The sequence below is a fragment of the Ictalurus furcatus genome, chromosome 7, assembly GCF_023375685.1.
Source record: "Ictalurus furcatus strain D&B chromosome 7, Billie_1.0, whole genome shotgun sequence".
NCBI classification, from domain to species: Eukaryota; Metazoa; Chordata; class Actinopteri; order Siluriformes; family Ictaluridae; genus Ictalurus; species Ictalurus furcatus.
The window spans coordinates 19,258,510-19,285,686 of record NC_071261.1 but is presented as its reverse complement, the minus strand read 5'-3'; the positions used below and the strand labels follow the sequence as shown (position 1 = coordinate 19,285,686).

The 27,177-nt window shown below is 40.1% G+C and overlaps 2 protein-coding genes across 12 annotated transcripts in view; one reads left to right on the top strand and one right to left on the bottom strand.

Annotated features, from left to right (window-relative positions):
- mark2b (MAP/microtubule affinity-regulating kinase 2b) overlaps positions 1–9,296 on the top strand; it is a 48,400-nt gene extending 39,104 nt beyond the window's left edge. For 2 of the 9 annotated variants that reach the window (XM_053629129.1, XM_053629122.1), the window contains 4 exons: positions 282–545; positions 3,635–3,661; positions 6,726–6,764; positions 7,827–9,296. In XM_053629129.1, the coding sequence (XP_053485104.1) occupies positions 282–545; positions 3,635–3,661; positions 6,726–6,764; positions 7,827–8,277 (781 nt within the window). In that variant the 3' untranslated portion in view covers positions 8,278–9,296. The remainder of the gene's footprint in view (positions 1–281; positions 546–3,634; positions 3,662–6,725; positions 6,765–7,826) is intronic. The other 7 variants (XM_053629130.1, XM_053629127.1, XM_053629131.1 and 4 more) reach the window with 5 other exon arrangements.
- An 806-nt stretch (positions 9,297–10,102) lies between these two features.
- rcor2 (REST corepressor 2) lies at positions 10,103–22,715 on the bottom strand. 3 transcript variants are annotated; one of them, XM_053629133.1, is made up of 16 exons: positions 22,686–22,715; positions 22,044–22,573; positions 20,297–21,889; positions 17,939–18,017; positions 17,713–17,835; positions 17,402–17,458; positions 16,561–16,641; positions 16,196–16,248; positions 15,350–15,511; positions 14,117–14,241; positions 13,941–14,007; positions 12,878–13,114; positions 12,698–12,775; positions 12,054–12,111; positions 11,665–11,876; positions 10,103–11,514 (listed from the first exon to the last, which is right to left on the bottom strand). In XM_053629133.1, exons 5-16 carry the CDS (start codon positions 17,831–17,833, stop codon positions 11,161–11,163), a joined length of 1,605 nt encoding a protein of 534 aa, XP_053485108.1. In that variant the 5' UTR covers positions 17,834–17,835; positions 17,939–18,017; positions 20,297–21,889; positions 22,044–22,573; positions 22,686–22,715; the 3' UTR covers positions 10,103–11,160. The 3 variants fall into 3 exon arrangements, with proteins under 3 accessions (XP_053485108.1, XP_053485109.1, XP_053485107.1); XM_053629134.1 differs by lacking the exon at positions 22,686–22,715 and having other exon boundaries at positions 17,939–18,012; positions 22,044–22,602; XM_053629132.1 differs by lacking the exons at positions 17,939–18,017; positions 22,686–22,715 and having other exon boundaries at positions 22,044–22,602.
- Positions 22,716–27,177: the final 4,462 nt, after the last annotated feature.

Sequence of the window (27,177 nt, the reverse complement as noted above, 5' to 3'; positions counted from 1 at the left end):
CCGGACACATTTTAGATGTGCTAGAGATATATAGTACTTGAGATTTTGGTAGGCTATATGTTTTTAAATTAGAATTCCTGATCACTGAATTGTTTTGCATTACAGTACTGCTCGAATTGCACATTGCATTGCCTTGTTTATTGTGCTATGAAGATCAAGCCCTTGTCATCTGTTAGAGCAGTTAACACATTATCAAGCAGGGTGTGGTGGAATTTAACATTTCAGGAGGTTTTTTCCCCCTCATTTATTTATTTTTTGGGGAAAATGTTTTTTTGTCTTAGTGGTCCTCCCCAGAGAGCGCCTGGTGCATCACCATCAGCTTACAACATCAGCAGCACAACAGGGCCTGAGCGTACCAACTTTCCACGAGGTGTGCCTGCTCGAAACACCTTCCACATCGGTCAGCAGAGAGGGGCACGGGATCAGCAAGGCTCACCATATCACGCTCCTCCAGCCTCGCCTTCCCTGTCTCATGGCACCAGCCAACAGCGGAGACCACCAACCTCAGGCATCTTCAGCAAATTCACCTCCAAGTTTGTGCGCAGGTAAGAACGAATGACGGGGTGCTACACAATGTGCTCCACTGGAGCTCTGGGGGACGGAAGGATTGGGGCGGGATTAAATGTTTACGCGGTGGCTAGGTGGGGAAATGCTATTCGTCCAAAGTTATTATAAAGCGAAGTGCAGGGGTAGTATGTGCATCTGTTTTAGAGGAGAAACAGATGGAAGCGTTTCAAAGGAAGAGCAAGAGAGAGAGATTCTTGTTAAGTGATAAAAAAAAATTAAAAAAAGGAAGTCATCATCACATTACACATTCTCAAATCTCTGCTTCCTTCTTGCAGCTGGGTATGTGTATAGTCTAAGTTTTTTTGGGGTTTTTTTTTTTCCTCGCTCTCGTTCTCTGCGTTTTTATTTTGTTCATTTCAAATAGGGAAGTAAGGTGTAGAGGATTTGTTTGACCCGTACAGACCAGCACTTGATGAGGGCCATCTTTCTCAAGTCAGTGCACACGTAGAAATGCATGACTACTCTGGAGAGTTTGCTGTTTCAACAATGTCACAACTGATCTCTCCCCAAAGGTCAAGTCCTTGTTAGGAAATTAAATCACATTGCCAGGGCCCATGATCTTAACAATACTGTTTTAGCACACATGCAGAGCCACTCACATTTCTCTTCTATTTCATCATTTCCTGCTTCTGGGTTCTAGCACACTCTGAACATACTGCCACTGCCACCTTTTCTCCACCTCTGTGGTGACAGTATCCATGGTAACAGTGGAGGTATCACATTCCCCAGCCCTATAAATACTTGTGTTGGGGACACTTTGGTGTGTGCCCACTGCCAAAGCTGTGAGCTTTATAGGAAAAAAAAAAAAAAACGCAAGTGTAACTCCAGTAAAATATTCATATTCGTGGTAGTTTCAGAGAATATTAAACATGGCTAGACCTCACATCTTAGCGGTTTAATTGAATACAGCTTAGAAATCATACCTAGATACATAGAGCAACATCGTGTCCTGTGTGAAGTATTTTGAAACTAATGGAGTAAAATCTGCCTTCTATCTCAAGAGGGAAAGTCAATAATCAAACTGCTGTGTTGTTTTTAGATGTATAATTCTCTGATGGGGTTTGTACAGGTCTTGTTTATTAAAGCCTGGGGGGAAAAACAGTTACTTGAGCAAAAAGAATAAAAGCTTGTATACATTCTCTTATCTAGTTTCTGGTAGAGTAGTTAATAATAATAACTTGTTCACATTTCTCTGATGCATATAAAGCTAATACAGCTTTTTGTTTATCAATTACTAATGATTTATACTTATTAACACCTAAGAGCATATTAGTTGAGCTGTAAAGTCATACACTGGGCTTCAGGCTATTTATTTATTTATTTATTTTCCTTTTCATTTCCATCCCAGAAATGTTCCAAGTCAAAATTGGCCACTTCGTATATTACATATATAGTTTAGATTACTGTTGCATTTATTTCTCAGTTTAATTTCTTCTGTAATAACACCATTGGCTGCTTTATATAGATAATCTTAACTATATACTTTTATATAGTACAAGTAAATAAGTACAGGTTCTGGTAAGCATCACAGTTACACAAACAGCAATGAACCATAAGCATATCTCAGCACTACTGTACTTAAAAGAGGGAATATAGAGATAAAGAGAACTGTTAGACGGCTCTGATACCCGTTATTATGCAACGTGTAAAGCCACTCGCGCTGTTGTGTGCTATGAATACTCATTACAAGCATACTCAGGAACGGCATAACCAGTGAAAGAGCAAAGAGAGCACTCTGCATCACCAGCTTAATGAGCAGACTGTTAGCTGGGTAATCTCGAAACCATATCATGCCGACAAGATTAATCAGGAGAGTTTACTTCATCGTTAATAGCCTTTTGCACCTGCTGCCACACTAATGTCCGCTTCATGTCTTTTTAAAACGTTGTAGTTTGTCAAAGATTAGTTGTTTTTGTAATATGCCATGCCTGTTGAGTAATCCACCTAAAGATACAGTTTCATTTCAGAATACTATGAAACTCCCTTTTAAGTAGAGATGCACCGGTACTAAATCTCTCAGCCAATACCGATCGCCGATTATTCAGAGTTATATTCAGCCGATGCTGATAGTTCTGCCTTTTATGCCTTCTTTATAAATTAACAATAATGAATTCCACAATTCTGAAAGAAATGTAAATAAAAACTTTATTCTCTCTATTTCAGCAAGTTGTTTCACAGTAACTGGTCTCATAAACAGAAACACACTAATTACATTGACATTAACACATGAACTAAATTCTGAAGCTTAAAGTAAGATTTCTTAACTTATCGAATGTTATTAATTCATATTAACATTGACTGAATTCTAAAAAACCTCCTGTTAGTCTCACATTCACTCACCACAAACAAAAGGATTTCTAATTCATCACTAAATATCAAACTGGTAATATATAATATCAACTTTTTTATATATTAACATTAACTGGATATGAAATGTACTACTCAACAAATATATTTTTCTGTACAACTTTTTTGTCAGCTCATCTTCATTTAAATCTTTCACCAGTGTACTGGCGCTTTAACTCGCCAAAAAAAAACTAATTAGACTCTACACTGAAACTCCGGCTTCACTGCTGCAGCGTCTGGTGTGAAATTTTAGCAGTACAGAGTTACAGAGATTACAAACTGCGGTTTTGTCATCATTCCACACAAGAGACATCATCTTTACACACAGCATGAAATCCATGTGTTTTCCCACCCTCTTTTTATTGACAGGATATAATCGGCCCCGATCATAGGAAAAATTGCCTGTATTGGCCGATACTGATTATTGGCCGATACATCGGTGCAGCTGTACTTTTAAGGAAAGTCTGACCATTATAAGGGGCAGTAATATTTATTGTTGGTTTCGTTCATTTTTAACATTAATATCATGCTGTAATGAACATTTACATCATCAATAATCTCTTCCTCTGACCTTATATAAAATATCACTGTTTGTAGGAACAACTTAAGGCTTTTAATATTTTGCTTTTCACATACTACCATTCATATTTACATGCATACGTTGTTCTTTTCTTTTTTTCTTTTTTTTTTTTTTTCTTTGTTGGTTTTTTTTATTTTATAGAAATCTATCATTCAGGTTCCCCAGAAGGTAGGAAAGCACAATGATAACCCCCTCTGAAACCTTTTTATTTTGATGGACCCTTTTACCCTTTCCCAGTTTTGGTGTTTTTATGTAGTTTATATGCTCATGTGGAAAAAATAAGTACACCCCATGGAAATTGTTGACTTTTTTGACATATTTGGACAAGCAAACATTTGATCATATTTGAAACAGTGTCTATTAATAAAGTATATGTACTTGATTAAAACCACAAGGAAATTAGCTTTTTCTGTCATTTATTCAACAGAAATATCAATAGATGTGGTGATGTTCTGTGGAAAAAGTAAGTACACCCTTGGCCTCAGAATCTAATACTGCTCCCTTTTGCAGAAATAACTTCTTGTAGGTGTTTTGCGTAATTGTCCACCAGTCTCTGTCATTGGCTTGCTATGATGCAGAATTCATAGTTGAATCAATTAATGCAAGCTGTCCAGCCCCTGAGGCAGTGAAGCAACCCCAAACCATAACATTTCCACCACCGCGCTCCACAGTTGGTATGAGGTGCTTCTCCTGAAAGGATGTCTTGATCAGCACCAAACATGTCTGCTGTTGCTGTGGCCAAACAACTCTATCTTTGATTCGTCTGTCCAGAGCACATTATTCCAAAAGACCTGGTCTTTGCCTATATGCTCACTGGCAAACTGTTATCATTCAAAGGCTTTTTCCTGGCACACCTCCCATGCAGGTCAAATTTGTGCAATCTCTTTCTGATTGTAGAAGCGTGCACTTTGACACCAACAGTTGCAAGACTTACTAGCAGATCCTGTGACGAAATTTTGGGGTTCTTGGAGACTTATTTTTGCATCAGATGGTCTGCTCTTGGGCTGAATTTGCTGGGACGGCCAGTCCTGGACAGTCGTTTGAAATCTGCACCATTTGTAGATGATTTTCTTTACAGTGGAATGATGTATTTCAAATAATTTAGAGATCTTTTTAAATCCCTTGCCAGACTCCTAGACATCCACAACCTTTTTTCTGAAGGCCTTACAGAACTCTTTAGATCTTGGCATGATGACACCACACACCTCAATAGCAAAGGGAACACCAGACGCTAGATATGAGAGGGGTATAAATAAGACAGGTTCCACCTGCACTTCTTAAGCAGGTTCTAATAACTGACACCCAATCCTGAACACCTGATTCTAATTATGAGTTTGAAGGTATGATACATGTAGGGTTGTACTTACTTTTTCCAAAGTGAGTGAGACTGATCTGTTTTTTTGGTCATTTAAATTTTGAAAATTACTACAAAATGTCAATTTTATGTGTCATTTGATAGAGTGCATGAACTTTATTAATACGCACTGTTTTAGAGAGGATCAAATGTTTGCTTGTCCAAATATGTCAAAATAAGCCAACAATTTCCATGAGGTGTACTTATTTCTTCACATGAATGTATTTATATTCCCCCCTCATACTATTTCTCCCTCTGCTGTTTTATGGTTGGCTCTTTATTGATGTTTGGTATATTTGTGATGTGTTATGGCCAGTACTAACATCCCACATCCAACCCAAAAGCTCACCCTCAACATTCTTAATGTCCCAAAGGAATTAACATCCTTTTTGTTCCCCATCCTCTCTTCTTTCACCTCATACCCCTTTCATTGTCTCCGTCAGTGTAAACAGTGAACTCCTCTATCTGTGTGTTACCCCCAGGGTAAATGGGACACGATGTTTTGGCAGTTAACCAAGATAAAGGGTTTAGATAATAGAAAAAACCTACAATTCATATTGTACAATATGAAGATCAGAGTAGAACTGAGAGTAAGAAACTGTTGAACTTGTCTCTTTAATTGACTCTCACTTATGGGCTCTATTTAGGATGAACACCGATCATGTCTTGTAACAGCTGAACAGGATGAATTTAGGAAAAGGGGATGTTGAGGATGGAAAGAAGTGATGGAGGGGATTATATTACTCTGCATTCTTTCAGGAGAATCTCTTTTTAATTATTTTTCTTCTCAGCCCTTTTAACATGAGGATGATGATGATGGAAGCTGAGATTAACTGACTGGCTTTGGCCTGCTCTCTCAGAACCACTCTGTCTCCTGTTTTTTTTTCTTCATACCCTCCCCTTCCATGTGTGTCTATATTTCACTTCTATGTCTGCCACATTGTATGTGAGAACATGTAGGACTCCAGGTGTACGGAAATCGAACTCCGCTCACTGCAGTTACTATAATAACCGAGTACATTACAGCCTTGCAGTTTATTTGATCTGCTACAGTGTATATGTTCTATTTGTAATAATGTGCTCCATATTAAGGTGTAGCGTCTTGGTGGTGGTGTTATGTGGTCTTTTGTCCAGAAGAGGGCGCTGTCACGTAATACACGATGACTTTGCGTCCTCTGCTGGACAACAGTTGTATCTTTTTGTCAATTTGTGAAAACTTCCTTTCCAGGTTATATTATATCCACCTTACCAATATTTCCTGCTCTTTAACCTACAGATGCCGCTTTGTGTTTGCTAAACATGTCTCATGTCTCTGTGGTGCTTCTAACCCTTCTAACGCTGATGTTTAACAGTCCGTGTTTACATATAGGCCATTCTTTGCTATGTGTCCATGTCTGTTCATAACAACTAGCAATCATGCATTTATTATTTACTTATTTTTTACTTGTGTATGTCTGACATTGTTTCTATGTTTTATGTTGGTGTGTTTGGGTGCTTGTGTGTGTGTGTGTGTGACCTGTACCAGCTGTAGGGTCGTTGTTGGACGACTGTAGTTTACAAGATGACTGGCTCATATTTAGATATTGAGGGTGTCCTGGGTCCTGGGTGGTTCTCTCTGGTTTTGTTCAAAATCCATTCCATCCCATATTATTTGCTCATTCAGTTCCCACCACTCTAGAGCACAATCCTACTGGTGCCCTTCCACATTTGTAATTATAGACCCTCCTGCCTTTTGACGCCTTAAACCAACACTGTTTGTTTGAAATGGAGCTTTCAGTAATGGAATGGGATTTGCGTACCTAGGTATCCATAACTCTTGAACGTGCTTGGTGGCAGTACACCGGTACAAAAACTAATCTTGTTGCGATTTCTTTCGAGGAGCCCGTATGAGGGAGAGAGTCGAGACGAGGGCAGCAGGTGAGGAAAAAAAAACAAAGTCCTGATCAAATCATTTTGTAATCAGCTCTAATCAATGGCTAAATATTTTGAGTCATAATTGACTAAAAATGGGTGTTTTAATAAAGTTAATTGGTATTAGTATTACTTGTAACCAATCAGGATTAATGAGTCTTTAGATATACATGTGTGTGGGTGTGGGGGTGTGTGTGTGTGTGTGTGTGTGTGTGTGTGTGTGTGTGTGTAAGAGAGAATGTTTGACATGCTTGTGTTCCGTCATTTAAATGTTAGTTTCCTCATTTTGTGACTAACCCTGTCCTCCTAGATTGGTTTTCCATTCTGCTTAGATGTTGTGTTTTTTTTGTTTTTTTCACACACAGCCTCAGCCAAGGGTTAATTCCTTATATGCCCTATTTACATTCAGCCTAAGATTTAGAATTCCCTGCAGCTGCAGAATTGTGTTTACTACAGCAGCAGGGTTTGGAATAATCGACACCATGCCTTTTTTTTATGTCGTTTATTTTTTAAATAAAGCCTTGCAGTTTAAGTCTAGACAGAACATTCTCCCTCCACACATACCTTGTCTGTTATAGGACATGGGTGACGTTTTTCAAGTTGCCTCAGCTTGTAAATAATACTAAATGAACCCATGAGGGCAGGACAAAGTTATAATGAGATGGATCCCTTTTTAGATTCAGCTACTTGCAGTGAAATTTCAATGTATATAAACCATAAACATGCCTGATTGTATGATTGTTGGGGGGTTGAGGGTTGATTAATGATAAATGAATAGCAGTACTTTAACATGCATGCCTTTTTCTTGGCTGTTCTCTCTTTTTACTGTCGTTTCTCTTCCCAATTTATTGCCACTGCGGCCTCCTCTGTCTTTTGTCCAACGCTTCATTGATCTCCTTGTTTTTTTTCTTATGTCTTCTCTCCTTGTGTCTTTTTCTTCACGTACCTTTGTCTCTCTGTCCACTTTCTTCTTCCGTGCTGTTTTATTTCATATTTCTATATCATTTTCCAACTTCCATCTCTCCCTCTCTCCCCCCCCCCTTTTTTTTTCTGCATCTCTTTCTCCAGATCCATGCTGAGCAGTGCTGACAAGGCAGAGAAGACCGGAGTAGGAGGTGGGACACTCGGCTCAGGTGGTGGGGACGAAAACAAGGACTCGCTCTCCTCCTCCTCTCCACGGGATGGAACTCCACCCCTGTCAGCGAAGGACGGAACCAAGCCTCGCTCGCTGCGCTTCACCTGGAGCATGAAGACCACGTCGTCCATGGAGCCCAGCGAGATGATGAAGGAGATCCGTAAGGTTCTGGACGCTAACAGCTGCGAATATGAAGTGCGTGAGCGCTACATGCTGTTCTGCATGGCTGGCAAGCCTTCCCATGACGACTTTGTCCAGTGGGAGATGGAGGTGTGCAAGCTACCACGCCTGTCCCTCAACGGCGTGCGCTTCAAGAGGATTTCCGGCACTTCCATCGCCTTCAAGAACATCGCTTCCAAAATCGCCAATGAGCTCAAACTATGAGGGGGGAGAGCGCGAGTGTTAAAATGGGGGTTGATGGTTTGATGATTTAGGGGAAAGCAGGAAGGCAGGCAGTAACCACTGAAATGAGTTGTCTCATAATAAATGGACAGATGTTGCGGTTTTGATGAAATAAGCTGTACAGATACTAGATACTACACTCTGAAATACAGTTTGGGGTGTGAGAGAGAAAGTGCTGTATATGTTGATTTTGCTGGTTTCAGGATCACTAGCCTTTACTCTCATTTATCAGTCCGGGGGGGTGTGTGAAAGGAAAGAAACGCAGTTGTTTTGTTTTACTTTTGTCCACTATGAGAAAATCCTGATTTGATAAACTCTTCTGAGTTTTGTGAACTCCTTCTGGTCTTCAACTCATCATTCGCACACGCACTGGACATCTGGACAGAGTTTATGCTACCTGCACACGCTTTCATTTGTTTTGCTGTGTGGATCGGGGTTAGAGTTTGCCCACAAACCTACTCTCGCCCAACATTTCTTCCTTTTTGTTCCGTCAGCGGGTTTTTAACCTCATCGGCACCACCGCTTGAATACCACTCAAGGGATTGTGTGTTTATGGTTTGGGTGATTTTTTAGTTCTTCATTGACTGGGTTGTGATTTGTTGCACTGGAATGGGTGTATTTTTGTTGTTGTCCCCCCTTCCCCCCCTTTCTAAAGAGAAATCAAATGTACTTCAATGTTGTAAAATCAGTGATTTATGCATTGTTATCCTTTAGGATGTTTTTTTTTTCTTGTGGTTTTAAAATCCGTTCATATCTTGCTGTAATGAATGAAATGCACAACACACTCCAACAAACCTCCTGTTCCCCTTGGACTAAACAATCACTGGAAAAGACACTGCGAAAGAGGACAACATGGCCTGCATCAGCACAGCTGTCATTACGAGAACTGATATATAAACGCCCGTTTGGGCTTCATCTGTTAGCCCACCTTCCAAATCCCGGAGGCCTACGCCTGAAAGCTGCAGTGGTTTGGTAGCAAATTAAATGAGTCCCAAACATCACTTTGAGCATTACCCTTTTCATGCTTGTCCCCTTCTGTCATGTGCATTAGTCGGAATGAGAGTGAATCATCTGTGTATAACCAAAAGGTTGCTTTGGGCTTTTTGTCTTGACCTTCATGCAGTGATTGTATTTAAGTAGCAGCAAGCCCACAGACGACTACACATCAGGAGCAGATGGTCTCACTACCACTTGGTTTAAATGGGTTATCAGTTTTGATATTCTTGCTCAGGCATTAGTAAAGCCAGCTGAGAAAGGCAGATATATGTGAGAGACAAAGATGAGCAATGTGCTGTCTTTCCACTGAGCTATACATGTTTTGCATGCGTGGATACACACTCGGTTATTATGGAAAACATTAGGGGGAGCAATGGCGTCTCTTCCGAGTCTGTGAGTGGTTTGTGGGACACTTGTGCACCTCTGTGTTTTTTATCTTTTTTCAGAAAATGATGTTTTTAATGTCACATTATTTGCAGTTCTATGAATGATCATTGTCTAAGGTGCTGGGGATCCAATTGTCATTATCTATTAATATATTTTTTTTTCCTTCAGGGTTGATTTTTATTTCATATCATTTTTTCCATTGCTGTAATTTTAATATTTTTCTTTGTCAGAGCTGATGTATGTCAGGGATAGAGAGCACTCCAAATGTACATTTGGTGGAAAGAGACATGATTATGATCAATGATAGTAATAAATGAATTATGAAACTCAAATTGTGTAGGTAATGATGCAATAAGAACTACTTTCTCCTAGCAGTTGAATCACCTGATTGTGAATGTGGGTCTGAACACAAACACTACTGGATGTCCATTTTGATAATTTCACTTTATTCTACAAAGGAACAAAACAAAAAAAAAAAACCATATCCAAGTTCATCTGTAAACATTTCTCATATACAAAGTTTTGGTGGAAATGGAAAACTCCACTGGCACAAACTATGAACTTTAATGTTGTAACATCTTACACATTTCGCCTTCAAGAGCAAGATAGCTGACTGAAGAATCAGTGCACTTCCGTGTTTGTGCAAGAAAAAAAAAAAAGTCAAGTATGTTGGGTCATTTAGTGCTTTTAATGTTAACCACTTCTACATAACTACTATCTACTAATTTTTCAGGGACTCGGTAACTGAAATAAAAACCGCTTCACTAAGCTCAGTTCTAGTAATACATGGCTCTTTAATGGAAAAGAAAGAACACCTTTTCCCAGTTTACACTCACGAACGTCATGTGGTGTCTTCTGTGTAACATAGTTGGACATGTTCTGCTGTTGCCATGGAAATGGGGAAACCTGTGATTCAGTTGTCAAGGAATTTCATTAAAATCCAGTGTATAACATCTAAAGGCTCTTTTCTCCACTGAGAAATTTTGGTTCAAGTACTAACAATATTTTCTGTCAAAGGTCATTTCTGTAATTGATCATGCTGAACTGTGTGGTTGTGGGTTGGTTCTGTGGCCTCCTCTGAGGTATATCATTAAAGTTGAGGCCCACTAGCTGTGTGTGGCCTGAATTTGGCAAGTCTGCACTCAGGTTATTTCTGTATTAGATGAGTGACGACAGGAGATGTTTGCCCGTACGAGTGTTGGTGTTTAGTGGGGATGTTCTGAGTGATGTCAAACCTACTGCTGACTCATTTCACCTGTCTAACACTATATCACAATCCCTGACTCATCCTGTGTGCCTGAACAGCTGCAGTAATATGTGTATTTTGAATCCCCTTGCCACCTGGACAGTACCTGCTCTTCCTATCAGTGTTCTAGAAATTGTGCTGATCTGGAACCAGTTCCCATTAAAATCCTAATCTCGAACAAAGCTGGAACTGGTTTAAGATCAGTGCCAGAGGCCAACCCCAGCAGCTTGTGTAAATCAGTGCGAGTGTGGTGATTCCACTTTGAGCCCCATCAGCGAAGGAGGCAGCTGTGCACCGGACGCCGCAGAGGAACCAATGGAGTTCCTCAAGCCGCTCTGGTGGTGGGATGAGGCCACTGCGGGGCGGATGAGTGGAGGTGGAGGGTGGTTGTGGGGCGTTCGGGTCTGGAGGGGGCGCGTTTGAAGAGGAGGAGGCTGGCGCAACAGGCTTGGGGGTGCGCTGGGGGGAGTCGGGCGTAGTAAGGGTGGGGGTTGGGTAAGCGGTGGAGAAGACTGGCTGGAGTTACTGGCTACTTCAGAGGAAGGCATTGGACTGCCAGAGTCTGCAGGGGACACACTATCCCTCTTAGTCTGCGTAGAACACAACACAAGGATATTATACATCAGGATAAATACAACTAAACAAAACATTCCCTTACAGGTACAGAACATACAGGAACTCCCCCCCCACCTCATCTTTTAATAAACCATTTTGACGTTTTTACATTTCTCATGCCTCACCTCATCCTCTTCCACTCCTGCTGTCCCGTTCAGGTCCTTCATGGTCTCGCTGTTCCCCCGCAGCACTTCCTGTTCTGCCTGCCATTCTCGCAGCACTTCCTCCAGATTGAAGCGGCGTCGGTAGCTAATGAAGAACGAGCTCACCTGACCCGCGGTCTTGTTCCCAATCACGTCAGCTATGGTGGCAAAGTCTTTACCGTATCGTCTGATAGCTACACGAGGCAAACCCACAACGTTAAACTACATCTGACGATAATTATTCATTAATAGAACTGCATGCATGTGCTTTTATCCAGTCCAATTAATCATACTGACACCCAGGATAAACAACTGGTGCTAATCTGCCAATACTGTCAAGTAGCAAGAAAAATAATGATAATCTGACATACCCTGTACAGCCAGGAGCTGTTCCTCTGTGGTCCAGCGGGAGTTAATCTTAAGAGTGGGCTGAAAGAGTACATAATGATAAATAAGTTTACTCAAGTACAATTTGTCTACATTTTAGTAACACTGCTCAAAAATCACTAAGAAATCTCTTAGCATACATGATACTACACAATACTACATTTCCCTGTATTAAAGAGAAACATTAATTATGGAACTCTAAGGGTAGTTGCTGGAGCAGTCAATAACATTTATGCAAAACATTTTGTTGATCATTTTATCCACAAATGTTTTTTGAACGAATTCAACAGCCTCCCTTAAGACTACCATTATTAGGGTTTTGAGTAGTTAGGTATTTTGTTTTCACATTACAAGGAAGGTTGAATTTCTTGTCCAGGTAATTGAGTGTATGCTTCAGTGCAATAGATTGAGAGCTAGGTCATGGAAAAGAAAAAAAAAACTGGAATATTTCTCCAACATATAACTTTTGGCAAATATTGCTCATTCCTCTATCCATCCACCATTATCACCATCACACATGCTTCAGTAATAATCCGACTGCTAATGAAGCCATCATAAACTTGAGTATAGTTAAAATATTGAAAACTGTCTGATGAGCTATTGAGTGTATAGAAATAACTGACTGCACCTCAATTGGTCTCATGGTCTCAACACCATCTGCCAAACTCCTTTTGAGGACACTGTTTGCTTGCTTGATACTTTGAACCTGCATGAGGATTGGTAAAGGTTTTCTTGTGATTAATTCTGGTTTGTATATAAATATTGCTGTGTGTATGTGTGTGCGCGCACACCATCAGGCAGCCATTACCTGTCTCTTGAGAGAGACAAGCTGAGTGTCAAGCTGACGGTTGGAGATGGTTCCTGACTCAGTGGAAGCAGACAGGGAGACGATGTCATCCTGATCCAGGTGCATGCCCTTTGGAGGCCTGCGGCGTGCCCTCAGTGGATGGTGCCGATACTGAGCCCCCTGGTTCTCTTTGCGTGTCGGTCCTAACCTCCCAGAGCTCCTCTCACTGCCTCCTCCAGCACCAGAGCTCAGCTTGGGCTGAATGAGCGAATACAGTTAAAAATGCTAATATTTCAAAACGGATTGTTTCTTTTGAACAGTAGTCACAACACATCATTTCAAGTTGCTATAGATATAACCAGCAGCCAAAATAAAAAAGAAAAACTGGCTATTAAACTAACAAAACCTATTCTCATGTGAATCGGTAGTGTAGTGCATCACAAAAACACTGACTGGTTGAGCAAGGAAGTGCATCCGTTAGCATTGGGTTTGGGATGTGACATAATACTTAACCTAAACAAGAACAAGCATCAGCATATTAGAGTACTTTACTATAACTATTTGTACAACCTGTCTTCAAAGCATTCCTAAAAACAGTGAAATTTGTTTCTTTTTTTTAAATTTCCGTGAAATTGAATTCTTGGAGGAAGATTTTTAAAAAGCTCGAGTGAAAAGTATTTATAAACAACTGCATTAATAAAGGCATCACAAAACACATTTCAGTGTAAAATTAGCACAAATTATCCTCAAGCACAGTGTAAACAAGTACATTTCTCTTTAGATAAAGTGAATTATGTGCAAGTGTGTCAGGAGAATACCTATACAAATGTCTAGACACAACTCCTGCATATGCTGCCAGATTTCACAGACAAGTATAAAAACCATCCTTTACATCTGAAGTGTCAAAATGCCTGTGTGTGTGTGTGTGTATATATATACACACATATATATACATATACATATATACATATATATACATATACATATATACACATACACACACACACACACACACACTTGCACAAACCTTAAGCGGAGCACTGTATTGTCGTAACTAATCAATGTTTTCGAGTTTATGCCTCACCTCTTTCTTTGTGTGGATCTCAAAGTCACTGTCACTTCCTGGGTCTCCTTCTTCCAGCTCGTCATTACTAACAGGGAGACATTGCACGGTTATTGCAAGTAATGCTTCAGAGGACACTCTCAGGCTTTTTTTTGTATTCTTTTGTGCTTCCCTTTTGGTTTTTCCAACCCTCTCACCTGTCATCCTTCTCCCTCTTGCTAATAAGTTTGCGGGCCTGTCGGTCCATGACACTGGTGCGAGTCCGAGTCTTCTTCCAGGAGTAGTAGTACCTTACCAGAGTGGAGATCAACTTATCTGGCAGCTGAAAAATAATTTTTTTAAAAATTACATCAATATCACTGAACTGTGGGGAATCTTAATTACCTTGCACATACAATTACTTACAGGTTTGGTTATTTACAGCTCTGACTTGAAGTGCCCATTAAATCAAAATCAACGTTAAGAGCTTGTTAATGCTAGTCTCGTGTCCAATCGAATGCCCTCTAGAATGCCTATGTCCCACCCCTGTAAATAAACTGAGAGTAGGGCATCATGGTTGCAGGTAGTTAGTATGGGTTCATTCAAGTAGTATTGGTCAAGCAGGTTTCTGCGCATTATTGCCCTTTCAAACTGTCTCTTGTGTTTGAATGTTGGTTGTAGCTTGTGTGTGCGTGTCTGTATTCGTTCACCTTTTAAAATCTTGATCTTGGCTTAAACATGTAAGACTTCGTTTCAAAAGCACTGAGGGATGCACTGGCTGTGATGCTATGATAGATTTGGAGATTTCGAAGGGCATGCTTGTGCATGTGCACGAGTTGTCTTTTCTCAATTTTTATTTTACAGCCTCGTGTTAAACAGCAGTCTCCGATCAGGAAGCCAGGTTCTCTTGTTGCTGTAGTGGGCTTACCACAGGGGGAAAAAGAAAAAGACTGGTGCAGGCCGGTAACAAAACGTGACACGATAACCATGACTAAGTTCCAACGGGTAAATTGGCAGTGAGAAATCCTACACAGTTTGAAAATAAGCTCTCTCAGCTGCATTATTTAGCCAGTTTTGCACATCTTGAATGTTCTGGAAATCAGAAAAGGCCTTTCTGGCCTTTCTTTTTGACACTATTTTAAAGAGCTGTAGTGAGGGAGCACTTCCTGTGTCAAAAGGAAATACGTCACTTTAAATACGGAATTAAATCGCGCTCTCAAACCGTTCAAGGCCACTTTAAAACTCTAAAGTGCTACAAGACAAAATATACGTAATAAGGATAACTGCAAGCTATAAAATAATGAATCATTCGTAATAGTGGACCATAGGTCCTAATCAGCCCCTTAATACTCGTCTGTATGACTACGCTGGACTGCAGGTTTCTCCGTCAGGCTATAAATCCGCATCTCTCCTTCACTTTCTCCCCTGTACTCTCGTACATTCTCACTCACCATCTGTTGGATGCGATGGAAACTCTTGCCGTGGAAGCTGAACGCCTGCTCAAACAGCACCTTGTCCTCCACTGTCCACTCATCGGGAAAGGGAGTGAAGTTGGCTAGGTCAGCCAGAGACTTCTCCACATCATGCTTGTGCCAGAGCAGCATGCCCAAAGACTAAAGAATAAAGAAATTATCAGATCTGTGCATCAAAGTTCAGGTTTGCGTTACTCTTCTAAAAGAAGTGCTCCAGCCTTTTCCCTACTGTAGCGTACGTGATTAGCAGACAAGAATGGACATGTTTCCCTCTCCTGAGAGAATGATGGGAAACCCATTTACTCAAAAAAACACTTCTAATGGAAGTTGTTCAGGCAGAATAAACATTTATGAGAAAGCTGTTGTTTACTAGACTGCTCTCGTAATTCTTCAAATGTTTGTTGCAAATGAAGCTCCAAATCTATATAATACGGCGTTTTCCCCGAGATACTTTTTCAGCGAAAGAAGTTGTGGTTATGTCTTACTGATATAGACAATGTAGCTGAATAGGATCACAGGAGTACTGATAAGAGTAAGCATAAGCAACCAGAATTGCACTGTACCGGTGTTCCAGTGTGCAAGAGATGTAGGTTGTAGGTTTATATTTGCATTATACAGTCACATCATTTAAACACTTTTTGATGGAACTGAACATCTGCCCTAAGGCTTCCATTATAAGTGAGTTTAAGGTAAATAGGTTTTCTACTCTTTTCTCCATACAGTGAAGAGTCTTAGCAGCAGTTTTCCCACATGCCATAAATGGGCTGCATAGAGATCATGTTGAAATAGTGCTGGAGTATTCCTTTAAACTGTGGTTTGGCATACCTGTTCCATATTATATCCATGCTTCTCTTTCGCCATTAAGATGTATTCATCCACTGTTAAGGACAGAATAAAAATGTTCAATGATCAATTGGTACTAATAGTCACATAATCTGAGCAGCTTCTCTGATTTACATTAAGCACGTCCCACTAAGTTAATCTATACACCAATTTTCAGTGCTGCCAGTTATTATGATACAAGCCATGTTTAGCATTAACTGGAAATAGTAAGCAGTTCAGATCAGTATAAAGTCTCGGCCCTCCCCATAATCAAATAAATATTTCCTTGGAAAGGCATTTTTACGATACAGAGCAATTCTCTTCCTGTAGCAAAACAGTTTATAGAAGTCTTTGGACTCAATACTTACACATTGCATCAGACACTTGGCTGTTGGGTGACCACACAAGCATGCTTCGCTGGTCTTTCTCACTGTAGTCAGACTCAGGCTCTGTCAAGGTAGGACACACATCAGTCACACATCCATTTCTCTCATACATGGCACCGAAGCTCAACATATCCATCTACTCTGCCGCATGGCTCATCATTTAAGATAATCTGAGCTTATTCACACAAAGAATATTAGTAAGACACGTGGCATTGGATTTGGGTTTCGAGCAGACTTCACTGTTATCCTTCAACAAGCTTAAACAAAAAGTGACTCAAAGCATTTATTTAGTTTCTGTTAATTCATAAAAATCAATTACATGATTGACTCTGTAGGAATTACTTTTTCTATTGCTACCAATGTGCAGTACAGATCTGACAAGAATTTCAACACATTTTATTGTAGTGAGAAAAGAACAGAGAATGTGTTTACTCCAAACTCACTTATATACTGTTGACACATTTGAACTGATGTGAGTGTTTGGCATTGATAAATAAGTCAGAAAAAAATTTATTAAAATATACTACCTTCACACACAGTGAAGGTACTACCCTCCTTCACAAAGTCTCTCCATGCTTACCATATTGTTTTCATAATTTTCCACTTCACTTTCTAAAACAGCGTCTTCTTCTCAAACATTTTTGCCAGCAGACCTTTTCAACTTTCCCCATACACCTTTATTTCTTAATCGTCTTTACTTATGACCATTTAAATCTCCGTCTCTCTGGCACTGTATAAACAGTGCACTAGACTTTCCAATTGGACCTCAAAATAACTGGTAATAGGAATAACTGTTCTCTTCAACGAACTCACTTCCTCTTACCTGGCTTGTACTCTGGGATCTGTGCCTGGTAGTCTGCACCCACACGAATCATGCTGTCTATAAGATAAAGAACACTAAGAAAGAGTTTGCTAGTCACAAAAGGGCAGTAGGAGAGATGTGGGTGGAAGAAAGAGCGAGAAGGAAGCCTAAATAAAGCTGGACCAGCATCCAGTTACAGAATCAGACCAGTGTAAGACAAGAAGAGTCTGAAGAGTAGGTTAAGAAATGCTGAAAAACAATATAATTTATAAAACATTAGATGCTTATTAATAGGTTTGTGTGTGGGGTTTTGGTTGAAGGTAGAGGCCTACCATGTGAATGTTCTTCATCACTGCTCTCCTCATCAGTGTGTTGACTGTGGCCATTGGTTGCTGTTTTCGCCCTGCTGCGGGACAGAACTCCAGCTCCTGAGCGCTCCATCACTGAAGGCATGGCTGCCAGGAGTAAACATAAGGAAGACACTTTTTCAAATATTGGGATTGTCCAATATATTGCATTTACCAAAATAACAGAAGTTAGCAAAGTAGGTAGTGTTACTGCCTCTCCGCTCCAGGATCGATCTTGAGCTTCGGATGGGTGTCTACACTCCTGAGCAAAAAAATGGGCCAAGCCTAAACTGGCAAAAAATATTGTTTTAATGGTCAACAACAACAAATCATTGGTCAGGAAATTTGCAAGAATTAAATAAATAAATAAAATAACAGTATGACATAGCTTTTCCCTTTGAATGTTTAAGCCTTGTGGGTAAACTTGTAGACAGCTTTTTATTTTTGCATTTGATTTCATTTATTTATTTAGTAAACCCAGACGTGTGTTAGTTGGAATTTTACATCAAACATTTTAAATAACCATGATTATTTTACCTTTGTGCGAACAAGAAGACTATATCAGTGAAATTCCTTTTTCTAGCTTCCCCCCCCCCCAAATGTTTCACTGCAGCAAAAGTAAACAAGTAAATGGTGGCACATGAGGCCTCAGGAGTGCATTTGTTTAATTCTTGCTAATTTTCTGACCAATAATTTGTCCTAGACCATTAAAAGCTTAAAATTTTGCTATTTTGTGCTTGGCCCTTTTTTGTGCGTGTGTGAGACGTTTTGCATGTTCTCCCTGTATCCCAAAAACATGCTCCTGCTCTGAACCACCCCTAGGTCTGAATGTGTGTGTGCAAAGTGCCCTTCATTGGACTGGCATCCCATCCAGGGTGTATTTGTGCCTCACACTCAGTGTTACCAGTATATGCTCTGGACCTTCTGCTACCCTGACCTTACTGAAAATTAACGAATGAAAGAAAGAAAAAACAAATACAGCTTCAGAAGAGAACTTTCTATAGCCGTTATATATACGTGGGCAGTGTTGGAAGACGGTTAAGGCTCTGGGTTCGGAAGGTCGGGGGTTCAAGTCCCAGTACTGCCAAGCTGCCACTGTTGGGCCCTTGAGCAAGGCCCTTAACCCTCTCTGCTCTAGGGGCGCTGTATCATGGCTGACCCTGTGCTCTGACCCCAACTTCCTAACATGCTGGGGTATGCAAAGAAAAATGAATTTCGCTGTAATGTATATGTAACCAATAAAGACTCATCATTATATCCCTGTTTAACTGTAAGTAGGTACAAATACCAGAAATGTTAAGATACTACCATAAGTCTTACATATATAATTCAATATATTCAGCATACAAATGACAGTCCTGCTCAGGAACAGAAACGTAAACACTCGCCAGGTTTTATAGCACTCTATGTCAACAAATACTGAGAACGAAAAGATTCTGCCCCCCCACCAATCCGAACTTTTCTCAGAGCTTTTCCGTGTAAAGGCTCTCAAACGAGCTGCAGGTGAGAAGGTCTGGATGTTAGTTTCTTCACAGCGAGTAATCCAGCCGTGTATAATGAACGAGAGTAATATCTGAAGTGGGGTTTATTATCAGTGATGTCGGGGACAGTGTGAGTGCACTTCTCCATCACTTCCGCTCCGCTCCTGGTGGCGATGTTTCTCTCTCAGGCCTTTTGTCTCTTAACAGGAGCTGCGCTTTTTAAAGCCACACAAAGTAACGGAGCCAGCCAGCTGAGCAACTCAACATTGCTCCATTAACGCTCAAAAACACTGGGGTTTAAAAACCCAGAAGCCGTTTCAATCCCGCTGAAGAAACAAGCGTTTGTAGCGCCGGTGCTTGTTCTAGACGAGCTTAGCTTTAACCACTCATTGTCATGGCTCAGCTCCCAAACCGCATTTACATGATGGGCTCATACTGACCTATTTGAAGTAATAAAACTGCAATACACGGCTTTATAATGGCTTATAAAGTCTGTATAATGGCTTTCACAACTTCCTAATTTAATCAGCAAGTAACCTTAAAGAGGGGTTGTTGTTTTGGGGAAAAACATGTCAGACTGCGGTTGTTAGTTATTGCTTACTGTAGCCTATAAAAGATATATAAATAAAGTTATTTCATGTATGAAGTCATTTATCAACCACCAGAACGAGAAAATAACCCGTTTTGTAAGCCTTAAAAAAAGAAACACTTTGCAAGATTGTCAATTGCCTGGAGGTGTGACGTCACGCCCGGTAGTCTGTTTTTCTATTATTATTATTATTTTCATTTGAACACTGTCTGTCGAGGACGTTTTATGTGTGTATATATCTAAACATGTGCATATTATTATTATTACGAGGTTTAATTCTATACCATAGTAAATATCTTGCGGAATGATCTCTCTTTTCCTTCTCTGACTTTCAGCACAACTCCTGTCCTGTGAGAACTCGCATCATTACTAATCCCCGAGACTCGTCCCCTTGTTCATTAAACATAAGGCTATTAACTCTAGACGGGTAGAGAGCGGGTAGTAACACACTGGCTCTCATTTAAACTTGGTGAGTGCAGGATGGGGGGGAAAAAATCACCTTTCTTTTGTCTCGCCTCACTTTTGGCCCTGTTCGTCTCTCAAGTCGGGATTCTTTTGTGTAAAACCACGCTTTAGGTCCTCCAGCTTCAGTTGGTAGCTTAGTAGCTGTCGTTCAACATTTGTGTTAGTTGCCGACCGGGAAAGCAGTTTCACACCTGGATAGCTTGCTCTCTCTGCTGCTGAAACTTAATCAGCGATGGACTGGTCGTCTAACAACGCACTACAGAGCACGCACTGGATATTAATAAACCAAACTACTAGTTAAATCCTTGATTAATATTCACTCGAGTCTCTCTTTCTTTCTCTCTCTCTCTCTCTCCCTTTCCCCTTCTCTCTCGTCCAACGGTATCGACTGCATGGAGATCCTCTCCGTGTGTGTATGTGCCGAGGGCGGGGGGGGGAGCCACACCACACCCCACTCAACCATACAAACCTTCCGCCTTCCTCGCCTCTCCCCAACTAACTTCGATGTCAGTTATGTAGTTCCATATACCGGCACAAACATTTAAAGCACATCGAGGTCAGTCTCCAAAGCAGTGTCCATATTGTAGTATTATTCTCTTTTTTATTTACTATTTCGCTCATTTAACTGGCGTGTGTTTAGCTCGAGATACAAGAATGCGAAAAAGGAAAGAAGGCGTAATTCTTCCCCCGAAGGCGTAATTAAGACAATTGTTTGTCTTCGTAAATGGACGGATTTGTTTAATGTAGGTGGTGTGTTGGTGTATTCAGACTCGCACAATAGACTTGAACCCAGTTCACCTGCGCTGCACTCGCAGTATGCTCTAACAGGCCGGACTACTTCCCACTGTACGCGCGGATGAATCTGTCAGCTGTGCATTGCGGTGCTGAGGTCCTCCAGACCTTTACTAATGTATGCGCGAAAAGACTGGAACTAAACAACTTGCAATTTTGCTCTTAATTATCACTCATTTTGACGTGATTGTCACTGATGAGATTGACTCATTGGTGATGTTTAAAAGGAGGGAAAATCTTCAATATAAACATTTATTTTGATCCATCACAATCATAATGGCACTGCATGGTGCGAACGCAGGCAACAATCAGATCTTGTAGTATCATGTGTAATCTTAAAATCAAGGATTTTAAATTTGCCTACAACCTTATTTTTCTGGCCCCTTCCCAAAGCCATCCCCCAGCTGGTAGGCCCAAAGGGTAGATCCCTGCACATCACTGAACATTCAGTGTGCATGGGCTAGGATTTCCAGGAAAACAAGGATGTAGGCAGACATACCAGCAGCACTTGTGGCACAGGACCCCTCCCATGCATTTTCTCTCTCTGTGTGTGTATGTGTCTCCTCTCTCTCTCTCCTTCTTTTCACCCCCTCCCTCTTTTGCAGGCAACATCTTGTCAGTTCTTAGCAGCATCATCTCTAGTCTCGTTCTCATCTTAGTTGTCTTGTTTGTTTCTCCTCTCTCTTTCTTCTCCTGATCTATGAATGCATTTCTGCTCATGTTTTCTCCTTGCTTACTTAGACTTCTTCCATCCTCTTCACCTCATGAGTTCCTCTTTCTTCCCCTCCCCCTCTTTCTCTCTGTGCCTCCTCTTTCTCATCTTGTGCTCCCTTCACTGCACCCCCCCCCCCATCACACACACACACACACACACACACACACACACACACCCCAGTTTTTTTTAATGATAATTATTGCTGCATGTTGCACAAGGCCCAAAATTAATTCCTTAATCTATATCCAAGCTTCATGTTATAAAGATCATATACATGCATGTGGTCGAATGTAGTGATACATGAAGTCCCACACAGCCTTTGTTCTCCTCTCACTGTTTTGCCATATTCATGATGGAGGCAACATCTCCTCTGACTTCCAGCAATAAGCAGTGTGATGGAGAGGGGTATGAGCTAGTAAATGATTAACTCGTGTGTACCGATGAGTGTGGCACTGGGAGCTGGATTAATGGCAAAGTTACAGTCTAACGGAAGCTGAGTTTTTTTTTCTCCCCAAATGGCGCTGAACTCCCTGACCCCCCTACGGAAAATGCAGTATCTCTCCCAGTCGTGCTACACATTACCAGAAGACAAAAGGACCGAGGCGGAGCCATGCGGACTGCCTTCTGCAGGAGGAGGGAGTGTGGGACACCATGGATGATTCAAAACGATGGACACCAGCCTCCCAGTTATCACTGCTCCATGTCGTTTATATATCAGCCATAAACAAACAAGGCATAAAGGCCGCTCCAGAGGCTTATAGAAGCCATGCAAGTAAAGTCTGCTAAGCATGTAATCCCACCCTACTAAAAAAAGAGATAAAGTACTTAAAAGAAAAAAAGTAGCACACGTAATATGAATTTATCCTAATAATCATTTGCCTTGAACGGCATTCTAATCATAACTTGAAGTGATTACTTTTGTATAGGTTACTGAACAGACACTAGTGCCACCTCGTGGACAGAAGAGGGATTGTGTTGAATTTTTCAAATTCTGGAGCTGTGGTGTTGTATCACGTAGAGCACAGGGTGGAGATGCTGGAGATTTTTATTTGGTTCTTAATTCTCTCACAGCAGTTGACATTTATAAAACACCAACAATATTAATATTGCTGATAGACCTCTATCAGCACCACACACAACACTATGTTAGTGCTGAGCTCAGAATGGTTCATAATACAAATAGTGGATCCAAATAATGTTCCTATGGTGGTATTGGATGTGGGGCTTAGCGGTTAACACGCTTGCCTCGCACCAAAGACTCAGGAGCTGTGAGACAGCAACATTAACCGCTGCAATGCTCTGCTGCCTTTGACACTGAAAGTCAAAGACATTAAAAACAAACTATTTACGCCCCCCAAGCAGTCAATATGTCTAAAATAATCTGAATATCTACAAGTATCCTCATGTCTTAAGTAACCTAGGGTAAATACTGACAATTAAAACAACAGATTTACAAATTAACAACCCTGACGTAGTGTGTATTTTCCACACAAGTAGTGTGGCTGATGGTTGGTGGACTACAATTCTTTATTCTTTGTACGTCACAGGTGAAGAACTGCTAACAAGTGGTTACATCACGTGGTCACCAGGTACCAAGAACAACTAGAGTAGCTTGAGCGCTGAACCCTGACTCTCGCGAGAAGAGGTGAGATTTAACATGGCGGCTCTCTGCTGCTGAAACGTATGAGACCTGGTTCACGAAGCGAGTTGAACAAACTTGGAGTTGAAGAGTTTTGAGCTGACAAAACCAACCAAAGCTAGCCCGGGTTAATTAACTTTATCAAGTTCTATGATGCTGGTTTTAACCCTGAACCAAGGTTTACTCATCGTGCGCATGCACATAAAAGCCAGACGTTTGCAGCAAACAACCAATAGCGTTCAACATGGGAATAAAGCAGGTGTGCTTACTTCCGGTTGAAGAGCAAGAAATTATTTTGCAGAAATATGAGGAATTTAAACTTACCGCAAAAAACTAACCGCAAAACAGAAAAAAACAAAAACAAAACAACAACAACAACACACCGTTGCGGCTGCCAAAGCTCGGGAAAATTGCTGAGTGTCTAAATTTATGACTTTTGACTTATGAAAATTTATGACTCCAACACATTTAATGTATTTTCATATATATATATATATATATATATATATATATATATATATATATATATATATAATATATATAGTATCTCACAAAAGTGAGTACACCCCTCACATTTTTGTAAATATTTGATTATACCTTTTCATGTGACAACACTGAAGAAATGACACTTTACTACAATGTAAAGTAGTGAGTGTACAGCTTGTGTAACAGGGTAAATTTGCTGTCCCCTGAAAATAACTCAATACACAGCCATTAATGTCTAAACCGCTGGCAACAAAAGTGAAGGGAAATGGCTAATTGGGCCCAATTTGGACATTTTCACTTAGGGGTGTACTCACATTTGTTGCCAGTGGTTTATACATTAATAGCTGTGTGTTGAGTTATTTTGAGGGGACAGCAAATTTACGCTGTTACACAAGCTGTACACTCACTACTTTACATTGTAGCAAAGTATCATTTCTTCAGTGTTGTCACATGAAAAGATAGAATCAAATATTTACAAATATGTGAGGGGTGTACTCACTTTTGTGAGATACTGTGTTTGTGTGTATGTATGTATGTGTGTGTATATATATATATATATATATATATATATATATATATATATATATAATTATATATCAAATTAATATTTAATAATTAATTACATATAATTAATTATTAAATATTAATTATCGGTTTGCGGTACAGGAAGAGCACATGGCTGAGATCTACACGATCTGCCATAAATCCATATATTTCATACAGATGGTCATCAGGGGGATATTCCAGAAAGCAAGGTTAACTTAACATTACATAAACCCTTTAACAAAAAAAAATATGTGACTTTGTCATTGTCCCTTTAACAGGTTTTAAAGATTATGTCTGGGGATTCCTGTACAGAGGAGAGTCCATCTACCTCCACACAGAATCTTGGCAGTGTAAAAAAAAAAATGTTTGCAGTTGTCCCGATTAAAAATATTTGGTCTGTGTATGTATTACAGACATTTATGTTATCAAACATATTGAAATATCATTCTGTCTTCTTAGCTGCCTGCAAAGGAGCTGTAGCTATAAGGTCCATCTTCCAATGCAAATTAGAAAAAGTGACATGGAGATGGACCTTCTACAACTTCAAATAGAGAGAAGAAAGTTGAACATAAAAAAGGCCAGGCTTGAAACTGAATCGCTGAAGAACTGGCTAACGTTAGGCAAAGTATTTGCCTAGTGATGATTATTCTGTCATTTATTGCGGAATGGTAAAACAATAAATACAAATGTGTTTTTCAATTACAGGAAATAAAGAAACAATGATCCACACTTGACTGTTTACTTTGTGCATGTGTTTTTAATTAGAAGTGATTTTGGCAGCTCACATCTCATACCACCCTGCAATCTCTTTAGTCCACTGGGTTAAATGGGGGTTCCTCTTGATCATCTTCATAAAGAGTAGGGGACCTCGAAATATTCTGGTATTCTGTACAGACCCTGGCCATTTTACTTCCATGTTGGTGATGAGGTGGGATGAGTCACATATTACCTAGTTAGTGGGGACCAATAATGAGTGGCATTTAATTCCTTAAACCTTGATTCAGCACCCAATATTCTACTGTTACCTGCACATTGATGCTATGGAATGCATGACTTCCTATTAACATAGTCTCCTTCATTGACTGAAGGAGCTTGAATAGGAATGTCGGTTCCATGAATGCATCCAATCACATTTGGGAAACCTGAAAGTGCCAGGGAACTGCACAAAAGTGTGGAGGGAACATTTGAGTGCAAGGCATACTGTATAAACGGCCCTACGCACAGTTGCCTTTCCCACATGCTCTGTATCGCCTACTTTATGCAGAAAACTCCCTCTGGCAAAAAAAAAACCCAAAACAAAACCGAGGGCAATGCATAAAATGTGCTCGGTGTTAAGCACTAATCCACGATGTGTCACATTGGCGATGTGAGGTTTCAAAAGGTTTGTTAAATACATCAACGATTCATGTGAAAAATATTAATGCTCCCGAAATATTCATCCGGATATGAAAACACATCTATACATGGTCTTATCACCCTCTCATGGTGAAAAAGGTTTTGTATAATCGATGCTTCCTCATCCACAGGACATTCTTCAAAATTGCACAGCATGCTCGTCAGGTCTCTGAAACAAACTAACCCTGGAACTTAACCTGCTTCAGAGCAGGTTATGTTCAGAGAGTAAGTTGCTATGGCTACTTGGATACCCTGAAAGTTTCCTCCATATTTGGGACTGAAAGTTGAGGTTATCCGTTTACTCTGAGTAAACTTACCCAGGTAAGTCGCATAACCTGCTCTCTGGAATACCCTCAGGTGCTGGGCTGTAGATATGGTGATGAGTTACATATTGACAGCTGAGTCTCCTCACATTTAAAATGGCTGCTATGTCCCTGATCCCAACTACAAGTAATATTTTTTCTGTCAGACTCTATACAAAACAATATTGATTAACATGATCAAAACAGGACATTTTCCAGATTTAGAAAGGATTATTAATTTGAAATATGTCCTGAAAATCAAACTGTCCTGAGAATCCAACATATTTCACTATCATTAACAAAACATGTTAAGGTCACTCATCCTTCACAACATCATTCTCAATTACAGTTACAATTGAAGGCTAGTTGTACAATAGAGAATCTCTGTTTTGGTGATGAAAATTTAGTCACACAGACTGGATTATTGTTGACTGCATTAGGGTTAGGGTTAGCTTTGGCACCTGCCTGCAAAGATCATGTGTAAGGAGCCAGGTTAACAAACACGGGGTTAAAAGCAGTCGATCTGCCTCAAGATGACTAAAACCTTGCTAGCTAATTGTGATCACACAGTTAATGTCATAATTTAATCAAGTAGTTGGAAAGCTACATGCCGTAGTGATATAAGCCTAATCACTTCAGTTTGTAATCAGATAAAGGTTGTCCACCAGTACATATCAAAACAGAGAAGACTCTGTAGTATACTATGCTTGTCTTTAAATGCTGCAAGTGACTTATACGTTTGATGATGTGGACTATGCTGATAATCAAGGTGAGTCATTCTTTACAATTTGTCAGTAATTATGTTTTTCTTGAAGTAGAATTGGTTATAAATGTAGAGGTAGATTGGGAGACCTTTCGGTGGAATCTTTGTCTTTTCACTTTTTCGTGTAATCAGATTTTAAAATGTGTATAAATACAGTCGTGTGAAAAAATAAGTACACCGCATGGAAATATTTGATCCACTTTGAAACAGTGCCTATTAATAAAGGTGATACAAATGACACATACAATTGATATTTTGTAGTAATTTTCACAACTTA